The sequence below is a fragment of the Alnus glutinosa genome, chromosome 14, assembly GCF_958979055.1.
Source record: "Alnus glutinosa chromosome 14, dhAlnGlut1.1, whole genome shotgun sequence".
Taxonomy (NCBI): domain Eukaryota; kingdom Viridiplantae; phylum Streptophyta; class Magnoliopsida; order Fagales; family Betulaceae; genus Alnus; species Alnus glutinosa.
The window spans coordinates 3,709,113-3,720,871 of NC_084899.1; the positions used below are offsets into that span (position 1 = coordinate 3,709,113).

Consider the following 11,759-nt stretch of genomic DNA (forward strand, 5'->3'; position numbering starts at 1 on the left):
GTTTTCTGGAAGAATAAAGAGAAGGACAGAAGAAGAACAAAGAGAAGGACCGGCGATTTTTTTTTTTTTTTTGAGAAAAGGTGCGGCAACGACCATGGCTGTGGAACTGCCGTGTTTGAGAAAAAGCTGCGATTTTTTTTTTTGAAAGAGAAAAACGGAATCTTCTTTCTGTTCTGTACCCATATTCAATTGTTCTAAACCAGTTGTCAATTGAGCTTGTTGCTCGTCTTAAACGACTATCCTTTCCTCTTTTTTCTGCACCAGGATGATCAACTACAAGCTTCGCCACGCGGTAGACCTCTTGTACTCTCGTGGCTCTGCAACCTCTGAGGCGTACACTCGTCTCGTGCTCGAATGCGTCCGAGCCAACGAAGTCGACCAAGCCAAGCGACTGCAACACCACATGGAGCTTCACTTCTTCCAACCCGACAACACTTTCATTCAAAATCGTCTTCTTCATATGTATGCCAAATCTGGGAAACTTTTGGATGCTCGAAACCTGTTTGACAAAATGCTTAAAAGGGACGTTTTCTCGTGGAATGCTATGCTATCTGCGTATGCGAAGACGGGGTCGGTCAAGGATATGCGGGCAACTTTTGGTCAGATGCCTTTCCGTGATCCAGTTTCGTATAATACGATGATTGCAGGTTTTGCTGGAAATGAGTGTTCGAGCGAGGCCTTGGAGTTGTTTGTGAGAATGCAGGAAGAAGGCTTTGAGCCTACGGAGTATACTCATGTCAGCGCATTGCATGCATGCTCGCAGTTATTGGATTTGAGGCGTGGTAAACAGATTCATGGGAGGATTACTGTCGGTAATTTGTGTGGGAATGTTTTTATTTGGAATGCTTTGATAGATATATATGCCAAATGCGGTGACATGGATCGCGCGAGATGGTTGTTTGATCGAATGGTTAACAGGAATGTGGTTTCCTGGAATTCGATTATCTCTGGGTATGTGAAAAATGGGCAGCCTGAGAAATGCATCGAGTTATTCCATAAAATGAAGTTATGGGGTTTGAAGCCTGACCAAGTTACAATTTCAAATGTTCTCGGTGCTTACTTTCAAAGTGGATATGTAGATGAAGCTAGTAAGATATTTAATGAGATCAAAGAGAAGGATAAGATCTGTTGGACCACAATGATAGTAGGTTATGCACAAAATGGGAGAGAAGAGGATGCTTTGATGTTGTTTGGCGCGATGCTACTAGCAGATGTCAGACCTGATAGTTTTACCATCTCAAGCGTGGTTAGTTCCTGTGCCAAATTAGCTTCTTTGTATAATGGCCAGGCTGTTCATGGAAAAACAGTTCATATGGGAGTTGATGATGGTTTGCTTGTGTCTAGTGCCCTTGTCGATATGTATTGCAAGTGCGGAGTCACTTCAGATGCTTGGATGGTTTTCAAAACAATGCCAACTTTGAATGTGGTTTCCTGGAATGCGATGATTGGAGGTTATGCACAGAATGGACAGCATCAAGAGGCCTTGGCCATCTATGAGAAAATGCTGCAAGAAAAGTTGAAACCTGATAATGTTACTTTTATAGGTGTTTTATCTGCTTGTGTCCATGCTAATTTGATTGAACAAGGACATGAATATTTTGATTCAATCAGCAAACAGCACGGTATGACACCCACTTTGGATCATTATGCATGCATGATCAATCTCCTTGGCCGTTCAGGTTACATGGACAAAGCAGCAGATCTTATTGAAGGTATGCCCCATGAACCAAATTGTCTAATCTGGTCTACCCTTTTATCTGTTAGTGCAATCAAGGGTGACATCAAACAAGCAGAGATGTCTGCTAGGCATCTCTTTGAATTGGATCCGCTCAATGCTGGACCTTACATCATGCTTTCCAACATGTATGCTGCTTGTGGAAGATGGAAAGATGTGGCATCCATGAGATCTCTCATGAAGAACAAGAATGTAAAAAAGTTTGCTGCTTACAGTTGGATTGAGATTGATAACAAAGTACACAAATTTGTTTCAGAAGATCGGACTCATCCGGAAACAGAAAAAATTTATGAAGAACTAAACAGACTGATTAGGGAACTCCATAAAGCTGGCTTTGCTCCTAATACGAACTTGGTTCTACATGATGTGGGGGAAAAGGAAAAGTATGAATCTATCTGTTACCACAGCGAGAAACTTGCCCTTGCATATGGGTTAATTCGAAAACCTCAGGGAGGGACACCCTTAAGGATTATAAAGAATATTCGTGTTTGTGGAGATTGCCATGTGTTTATGAAGTTTGTATCCAAAATAATTGGACGACCAATTATCTTGAGAGATTCAAACAGATATCATCATTTCATTGGAGGGAAGTGCTCTTGCAAGGACAACTGGTAATGAAGGTCCTTGGCAGAGTGGAAAATTTGCTGAACTTGAATCGAAACACCGCAGCTAGGGTGAGTATAAAACAGGAGCAAGACACTCGTTCCTGGGAAATTCGGGAAAGAGGCTGCAGTGAGAGGAACGAGAGTGTTTTTGCAAGCACTGCTGGAAACAAAACACTATATAAGGTTGTGATTTTTTTTGAACATCAAAACAAGTAGATGAAGGCATTTCTTCCTGGGAAATTCTGGAAAGTGGCTGCAGTGAGAGAGAGTTTTTGCAAGCACTGCTGGAAACAACACACTATGAGGTTGTGATTTATTTTTGAACTTCAAAATAAGTAGATGAAGGCACTTCTTCCTTGGAAATTCTGGAAAGTGGCTGCAGTGAGAGAGATTGTGTGTTTTTGCAAGCGCTGCTGGAAACAAAACACTCTATAAGGTTGTGATTTATTTTGAACTTGAAAATAAGTAGATGAAGGTTTTAACAATAGATGTACAGCAGAAAAAAAAAGCGCAACAGGAGCTTTGTTTTATACGAGTTTTATGTTACTAATATGTTTGAGAAATTATTCTGTGAATGCAGGTATTTGAATTCTTTAAACATTCCTCTGTTTGTGGAAACTGTTTGTGTATTTACTGTACCTATATTCTCTGCATTTGCCTCATGGGCTACTTACCTTCTGACAAAGGTATGTATTCTAACTGAAAGGTGTGTCCTCAGAATTTGGATTTTATCCCCAGCTTTGATGATGATCTTAAATCACTCCCACCTTTACAGGAAGTTAAAGGTGCTGGTGCTGGATTGACAGCGGCGGTTCTTTTGGCCATGGTAAATTATACAGCCGGTATTCGTAACTCTGCAAGTTTTTCTTATAGTTGAATTTTGTAAGACTGAGAATAGCAGCAAAACAAAGTCATTTTCTTCTGAGTTGTCCTAAATAGTTTTGATCTATGATTGTTTCATCCTGTTTCTTTTGCTATGTATCTTTCTTTCAGCTGAGGTATTTTAATCTGAATTTCTATTATTCTTTTCTATCAGATATTCTGATCTCAGTCTGAAAGGAGAGAACCCTGGAAAAAAAGTTCACTAAATGAAACAAAACAGGAACAGATGCATTTTAAATGGTCTGGAATTTTAAATGTCTTGAAGAAATATGTCTTGCTGCCTATCTCTGGAATTTTTATGAATTGTTTTATTCTATAGTTTAGAACATTGGTCTTGTAAATAGAAGAAGTTTCTCTTGAGATTGCAGAACCATTGTGTATTATTACTGGTAGTTCTTTGCAACACATTAATATGACCAATTGCATAATATTCACTGTACTCTCTTGTATTTTCTTTCCAGGTTCCGTCATATATATCCCGATCTGTGGCTGGCAGCTATGACAAGGAAGCTGTAGCTATATTTGCTTTGATCTTTACCTTTTACCTTTACATAAAGGTTAGTTTTTGTTAAATTTCAGTATACTCTTTTAGATTTTTGTGGTGTTGTATTTACTTCTAAAATGGTGTCTCTTTAAAAAAAATAGTAAGGCGTAGTTTTCCAATTAATAGTTTTACCATTCTGATTTGTTATACAAAAAGAAAAAAGAAAAGAAATAGTAGGGTGTACTTGTCCGGTTAATGTTTTCCCACTGATGTAGTGTTGGATGTTCTACATGGATTATTGTCTTATCTACTTGATTGTTGCTGACTACAAATATGTTCTTCAAGACACTGAATACAGGATCCCTCTTCTATGCCACTTTGAATGCCATAGCATACTTTTACATGGTAAGCTTTTTTTCCTAATGCTATTTGAGTCCTCTATGTTCATATTTCACCATATTTATTTTTGTGTGCAAAAATGTTATTTCTTTCAGGTTTGCTCTTGGGGAGGCTACACCTTTATTATTAACCTTATTTCAATGCATGTTCTTATGTGCATTGTGACTGGTCGCTTATCTTCTCGACTATACATTGCGTATGCTCCTCTTGTAAGTATCCATTGCATTCATTGTACTTGTTATGTATGCGGAAAAAAAAAAAATGAACATGCATTGTATATGAAGATTGTAGAATACATGCTAAAATTGATTGGTGTGTAGTCTCTAATCCATTGCTGTCTGAACTACTAATATCACTGCTGCAGATCACAAATTTTCCCAGTGATCTCCTTTACTAGAAATTGAGGTTATGTCACTGGGAAAATATTCTTCAATTCATAAATGAATTCTCTTGGTTCTCGTCCAAATTATAGCTTTTTCAATGCAGGTTGTCTTGGGAACATTGTTAGCTGCATTAGTGCCTGTTGTTGGATTCAATGCAGTCATGACATCAGAACATTTTGCATCACTTCTGGTGAGTTGTCTTTTCCCCACAGATAATCGGCTTTGATATGTATATATATGAAGAAAAAAAAATATTAGTTTGAAAATTTGTTTAAGCAATTGCACGTGTCCGAGGTTTACCCGATAGGGGGTGGTTATATTAAGTGGCCCTACTTTGGAAGGGTTCTTCGTCATAAAAAAAATAAAAATAAAATTGTTTAAGCAATGATTTTCTGTTTCTGAGTGCTTTGCTTGCCTTATCTACTGTTTTTTGTTATAAATAAGTTCCAGCTAGATTTGTAATAGCCACTATTGGGACTACATATCTGGGCCATGCCACTTTCAAGAGTTATAAGTAAAGACAAATTACTTCTATGATGGTATTTTGGAGGCCAACAGCATCTTCAAATGGAGATGTCTTGCAAACAGGGAAGAGTTTCATAAGGACTAAGAAAAAGGGACAGGAAGCGAGAAGTGTTTGAAATATATCATTGAGAGACGTGACTTAAGATAAATTGCTAGATGACATTGATTCAATGTGGTCCACTGAGTCTTTTAGATTTTGTTCAGCTTGCCACAAGATTGTTCTCTTTTACTTTTGACATTGTCCATTTTATATCATTTTTCTTTTATTTCTTCCTATCTTGATTTCTTGTTGCTAATTTTCGTCTGCAGGTTTTCATTATTATCCATGTGGTGGCTCTTGTGTATTATATCAAAGGGATTCTCTCTCCAAAAATGTTCAAAGTTGCTGTTACCTTTGTTATATCTATAGGCCTGTAAGCTTCCATTATTCAGTTTCTTTAATATATTCATAACATGGCAGAACACAAATTTGATTTCCACTCTTTTTGCATTATTTACTCTTCAGGGTAGTGTGTTGTGCTGTGTTAGCAGTACTTGTAGCATTGGTAGCTTCCAGTCCGACAATGGGATGGAGTGGACGAAGTTTGAGTCTGCTTGATCCGTAAGTACCTAGTTCATACTTCACGTCTTATTTGTTTAGTTGCTCGACTCTTCTGTAATGATATAATTATTATAGCAATAGAAGTCATAATTAGAGTTAACTGCAAGCTGATTCCCAATTGACTGTCCTTTTGGTTGGTACAGTGTGTTTTCATAAGTAGGCTTTGTCTGCCCATGAGTTACTAATACATCGAACTTTTACAACTCCCCCCCACCAAAAATAAAAATAAAATCCATACGCAGTGCAGCCCCTTTTTTCTCTTTTGAGACGTAAAAGAACCGTGTGACCTATTTGTCACTCTATTGCTTTTCTCATTATTATGCGGAATGGTGCTTATTATGGCTTTGATATTTGTAGTAATAAATCAACATTGTTTATTATTATTTTTTTCACTCTGTTTTGACAGAACATATGCAAGCATGTACATACCAATTATTGCTAGTGTTAGTGAGCATCAACCTCCTACTTGGCCTTCTTATTTTATGGACATTAACGTCTTGGCATTCTTGGTTATGTAAGTTTTGAATTTTCAATTCAAGGTATATACTTATACATCTAACATGGTCAGTTTACTTTGGTAGGAGTGCTTCTCACCACTGTCTGATGCAAGCTGCTTTGTGGTCCTTTATATTGTCACATCAGTTTATTTTTCTGGAGTCATGGTGAGACTGAAAAAAGTGAGGATGCATTAAAGAAACGACCCTCAAAAAAGAATAGGAAGAAGGAAAAGGAGCATGTGGAAAAGCCTTCCGTTAAGTCCCAAATTAAGAAGAGACTGCTGGTCTTACGTTTGGAAGCATCTGTCATTGCTATTCTCTTGCTTGTGTTGCTGGGTGCTTTCTATGTGGTATTGGATTTGTTTTCTTTCTTCATCAATAGTAATCTTTTTGTTAAGAATCTATTTTATTCTTTTTCACTTTTTTTATAATTTCTTTTTCCTTCCCCTCTTTTTTTAACATCTCACTCACTTTTTTGTCGCTTACCATGGACGAAATGGAAGGTCTTCTCTTCCTTCAACCCTCCATGACTATGCTTTGTCCACCCAGTGTGCAAAGTCCCGGAGCCCCATTTCCCCGACGGCTCGTCGTCGATCTCCCAGCCGAAGGAGCTAGGCAACAAGATAGGGAACGAGGTCTGGGAGGAGATCGTGGCCGGGTCTGAGAATCTGATAAGGCAGGGTGAGCTGGAAGAGATGACTCTGGAGGACTTCCTGACCAAGGCTGGCGTGGTGAGGGAGGACATCAGAGAACTTCTGATTTGAGCTCTCCACTACTCTTTGGAATTCCTATTTGTGATTTGTGATTTTTGGAATTTTCTGCCTAGTGTGTGCGAAATCGTCAGATAAGGAAATTGTTGGATGATGGTATTGCTGTATCCTCTTGGTGGTATTGCTGTATTTGGAGATGATTTTGGTTGAGGAATTGGACCATTTTTGGGTGTTGGTGGCCGTGCCTTATTTGGAGATGGAGGTAGACCAGTTTTTGGTGTTGGTGCTCATGGCTTATGCGGCAAAAATACAAGCTGAGGCGGCAGCGCCACAGGAGCAATTGGAGGGGCTGGAGTTTGTTGGGATGCCGGAGCTGGAGTAGTATGTGGTTTTGGTTGCTGAGAACCGGTGTTTAAAGAAAGGGAAAGTAGAAAAAGTTATAAGAAAAGGGTTATTCTGGGTGATTGGTTGTTTAATTTGGTGGTTTATGGTGGAGATGAGTTTTTAATTAAAATGAATAAAAAATTTAAGAAGTATTATTTTCATATATTAGTGAAAAATTTAGATAAGCTTATGGATGAGGTTTTGAAAATTGGTTAGATAAACTAGCAAAAAAACAGGGTTTGGTTAGCCATTTTGCATTGAAAAATGGCTTTAAAATGTACCTTTTTGACCTTTTACTTTGTTACGTATAAAAAAGAAAAAGAAAAAAGGCTAAACCATTGAGAATGCTCTTAATTAATGGTATTTCTACTAGAATATTTGCTGGAGCATGAGTTCTCCACTAGATGGATTTAGTGGCCTATATAACAGCTTATTGAGTCTGCTAATAATAAACTTTGACCACTAACATAGCATCGCCTGACCAAACGAAGATATTCCCTGACACTGATTCTTGCTCTATTCTTTCAGGTTGCATCTTGTTGGGACTATGGGTACCAAACTACTGCTATGGCTAATCGTACTGTCATTGTTGACAATAATACATGGAACAACACACACACATTGCAATTGTTGGTACTGCCATGTCTTCTCCAGAAAAGGCAGCTTGGGAAATTCTTAACTCTTTGGACGTAAAATATGTGCTTGTTGTCTTTGGAGGTAATTTCTGTCTGGTATGCTGAGATATACCCTCCAAAAAAGGTACTTTCTTCTGATGTCTTTCTTTACAGGTCTTGTTGGCTACCCCAGTGACGATATTAATAAGTTCCTGTGGATGGTCCGTATAGGAGGTGGTGTATTTCCTCATTTCAAGGAACCCGATTACCTTGTAAGTGATTATCAAAAAAAAAAAAAAGTAATAACTAACAAAAAGGGTCTTGGATTTTTTATTTTTGCGCAAAGGAACTGGATGATATTGTAGCTTACTATGTAATTCATTTGAGTTAGCAATGTGTTTTACTATGTTTTCTTTCTGTTTGCACAGAGATGGTCAATATCAGATCGATTCTCAGGCCACACCCACCATGCTAAACTGCCTCATGTACAAAATCTCCTATTACAGGTCTGATTTTGCTGTGAAGTCAGTGGTTTCTATATGGAGGGTACATTTGTTTTGGCTGTTTAAATTTTGAATTTTTTTTCATCTCTTTACTACAGGTTTGTGGAGACAGATGCTAAAGCCTTTGATAGGGTCAGGCGGACAGAAATTGGAAAGAAGCATTTCAAACTTACCCATTTTGAAGAGGTCAGTTGATCTGAACATCCATTTTATTAAAAAAAAAATGCATTGTGGGATATACTTAGCATTGTATGTGATTAAAATATTTGATATATATGACTATTAAATTTTGCTAGGGCGTCTTTTTAATTGGTTATTATTCCAATTCTTGCTTAATGTGGTGGGCTTTGAAATAAAAGCAGTTTGATTAATCCATGCAAACGTTATGTAGTCCTGGAATCTGGTTTTCATAACCTCTGTTATTCTTCCATACTGTTAAACAGTGGCCCCCAGGGTGTAGAACATTGCCAATAAAGCGGCTTCTTTCTTGTCACATAATTAAATATGGCCCCTTGGGCCTTTGCTAGTTTTGGCCGCCTCTTCTATATGATTTGAACTGGTTAGCTCTTGTGATGTTTGCGTGGATTTCTTTTCCAAAATGTTGTTTTATTTAAGCAGTTTATTAAAAAAAAGAATAGGTACCATAAGCAAGTGCTCATTCTCATTTCATTATGAGGGCAACCAATGATTGATGAGCTTTACTGATCTTGGTGCAACTAGTCAAATTTATTTGAAAATTTTCTCATGTGAAGTTCATGTTCTTTTTCTGATTGGATTTCTGTGGCTTTAATATCAATTTAGGTGTTCACAACTCATCATTGGATCGTTCGCATATACAAACTGAAACCTCCGAAGAACAGGATCAAGGGCAAGGCAAAAAAATAAAAATCGGTATGTATTCTTCTTCCTCCTTACTCAGTTATGTCTTGAGATTGGGCCCAATGTTATCTAAATAACTGCTTTAATTATTTTTGGGCTTGGCAGAAAGCAAGCTCAACATCGAGTGCGAAAAGAGGTGGAACAAAAAACAAGAATCCATGGCACTGAACGTTATATTTTCTTTTCTGATAGGCAATTTTTCTCAATTCAGTTACTGTATTTGATAACTATAAATGTACCTGAGAGCCATTGGAGTAGGATTGCGCTGGCATTATTGAATCTGTAAAAGGCTTCTGTTTCTTTTATGTTATTATATTTGTGGCCTGAAGAGTTTTAAGGATGCTTGCTTGTGTTTGTGCTATTATCTGACACGGTTTTGCTTTGGATTCTTTATATTTTATCTGCTTTTTAAGTAATGGATAACCTTTTAGGAAGTAATTCATGCACAATCCATATTGCACAACTAAGACACATTGAGTGGGATTTATGCATGTGGGTCCCAGATGTAGGTCTCACCCAATCTATCTCAGAATTATGAGATAGTTATGCAAGGGTCTACCACATATGGGCCTGATTAGTGGCCTTGTCTTTGAGAGATGAGCTCTGCATATTGTTCTGTAGAAAGCTGAAAGCTGAAAGCTGAAAGAATATATGCCCGAATAACATAGCAGCGAGTGAAAATAGATGAAATTTTACGTTGTTGCAACTTGTAACAAGACGATTAGGGTCAAGTCTACGATGCAAAGAAGGAACTTTAGGGCCTTTCTCTGAATAGAGAGACAAGTTCAGATACATTCACTAGCATACCAGTAACATTACAATGATGCAGACCACCATTTTAATAGACACAAACCGCACAGAGTAAAGATTAAAGCACACTCACCACACACTTTGACAAACAAACTAGAGCATTTATCATAATACTCTTTTATTTCAGGTAGAAAACAGTCTCAGAGCTAGATCAACATATTTTCTGAATTAGCCGGAGATCTCAATGGCCTTAACCTCAGGCTTCTTCTTCTCCTCCTCCTTTGGGACAGTCACAGTGAGCACGCCATTCTCCATGCTAGCCTTCACCTGATCCATCTTTGCATTTTCGGGCAACCTGAACCGGCGCAGAAACTTCCCACTGCTCCTCTCAATCCGGTGCCATTTATCCTTCTTCTCCTCCTGTTCTCTGCTCCTCTCCCCACTGATCTGGAGCACTCTGCCTTCCTCCACCTCGACCTTCACCTCTTCCTTTTTAAGCCCAGGAAGATCAGCCTTGAATACGTGAGCCTCCGGGGTCTCCTTCCAATCAATACGCGCGTTCACAAATGCAGCGGTCTCACTTGCTGAAGCGGGAGCATTGGCGATGGTGCTGGTGAAAGGGAAGCCTTGGAAGGGATCCCAGATGTCCAAAGAAAAGGGATCAAAGATGTTGGTTCGTTGAATGAGTGACATGGTTGATGAAGAAAGATTAGCTGGTTGGTATGAAAGATTGTCTGTTTGAGAGTAGACGTACAAGAAGCTTAGAAATTGTTCTTGATGATGAAGACGATGCACAAGTGCGTGGTTTATATAGTTAAGAAGAAGAGTAGAAGGGATTCTGGTTCTTTCTGGTACTCGGCTCTTCTGAGCAATCATAAAGGGATGGAGAAGCTTCTATAACTACTTTTTCGCGGATCTTCTAACTGGATAGAGAAACTTCTATAACCTCCTGGCTCCTACACCTTTACATGTTGGATCGATCACTTTCACTCCCTTTTCTCCCGTCTGGCTCTGCACCAAAACCCAGCCCAAATGAGGTGGGTAGAACTTATAAGACTAAAATGTCTATTTGGCTTACAAATTTGGAAAGCAGTTATGTGGCGGTTACAAATTTAGACAAATTTAAACAAAATTATATATATAGTGTGTTTAAGTGGCTGATCGTGTAAGAGAAAAATGGGTGGGCTCCCCAACAATTGACCCATAAGAAATCAAAACAGTGCTAAAGTAATTAAAAAAAAGTAGGAAATTTGACAAATAAATGACCGGGTCCTTCAAAGGGGCCGCACAAGGCGGTTTCATAAGCAAAAGAGGTACAGAATAAGACAAGCCTGTCTTATATCCTCACTTGGGATCAACAACAAGCATAAACACAAATTCAAATACAAGAGTCTCCCCTAAAATGAGATAATAACCCATGTAAGATAAAAAGACAAAAACAACAATAAAACCCAAAACACAGAAACAACAAGGACTAGCCGGTGGAGTCGGCCCGGCGCGTGGGAGGTAGAAAAGGACTCAACCTGTAGCGTTGAGAAGTTGGTCCGTCAGTGAGCGCGGTGGAGAGGTGCGTGTGATGCCAGGACCAACGAAGGATTGTAGATTTAGCTTTGAAAAAACCAAATCTTAAAGCTTCGACCACCTCGGGGGAGAAATCGGCGAACATGGAGGAAGAAGGAAAAATACGCTTATTTTGTTGGTGTGACCTAATGACATTCTTTTAAGTTAATTAAATCCATATATATAATTTTTTTTTTTTTTTTTTTGAAATGATCCATCATATTAACCCACAATCAAATCCTTTTATC

General features: G+C 38.4%; 2 protein-coding genes across 3 annotated transcripts; one reads left to right on the forward strand and one right to left on the reverse strand.

Annotated features, from left to right (window-relative positions):
• Window positions 1–88: 88 nt before the first annotated feature.
• On the forward strand, window positions 89–7,871 carry LOC133858066 (dolichyl-diphosphooligosaccharide--protein glycosyltransferase subunit STT3A-like). Of its 2 annotated transcripts, XM_062293493.1 has the most exons (11): window positions 2,353–2,776; window positions 2,921–3,026; window positions 3,116–3,166; window positions 3,684–3,779; window positions 4,052–4,111; window positions 4,201–4,314; window positions 4,592–4,678; window positions 5,323–5,426; window positions 5,519–5,614; window positions 6,257–6,461; window positions 6,615–7,871. In XM_062293493.1, the coding sequence occupies exons 3-11, from the start codon at window positions 3,164–3,166 to the stop codon at window positions 6,639–6,641; spliced, it is 792 nt and encodes a 263-aa protein (XP_062149477.1). In that variant the 5' UTR covers window positions 2,353–2,776; window positions 2,921–3,026; window positions 3,116–3,163; the 3' UTR covers window positions 6,642–7,871. The 2 variants fall into 2 exon arrangements, with proteins under 2 accessions (XP_062149476.1, XP_062149477.1); XM_062293492.1 differs by lacking the exons at window positions 3,684–3,779; window positions 4,052–4,111; window positions 4,201–4,314; ... (3 more) ...; window positions 6,257–6,461; window positions 6,615–7,871 and adding an exon at window positions 3,377–3,464 and having other exon boundaries at window positions 89–2,776.
• Window positions 7,872–9,940: 2,069 nt separating this feature from the next.
• LOC133857863 (18.1 kDa class I heat shock protein-like) lies at window positions 9,941–10,825 on the reverse strand. Its single transcript, XM_062293221.1, has one exon. The coding sequence runs from the start codon at window positions 10,642–10,644 to the stop codon at window positions 10,180–10,182; it is 465 nt and encodes a 154-aa protein (XP_062149205.1). The 5' UTR covers window positions 10,645–10,825; the 3' UTR covers window positions 9,941–10,179.
• Between the last annotated feature and the right edge of the window lie 934 nt (window positions 10,826–11,759).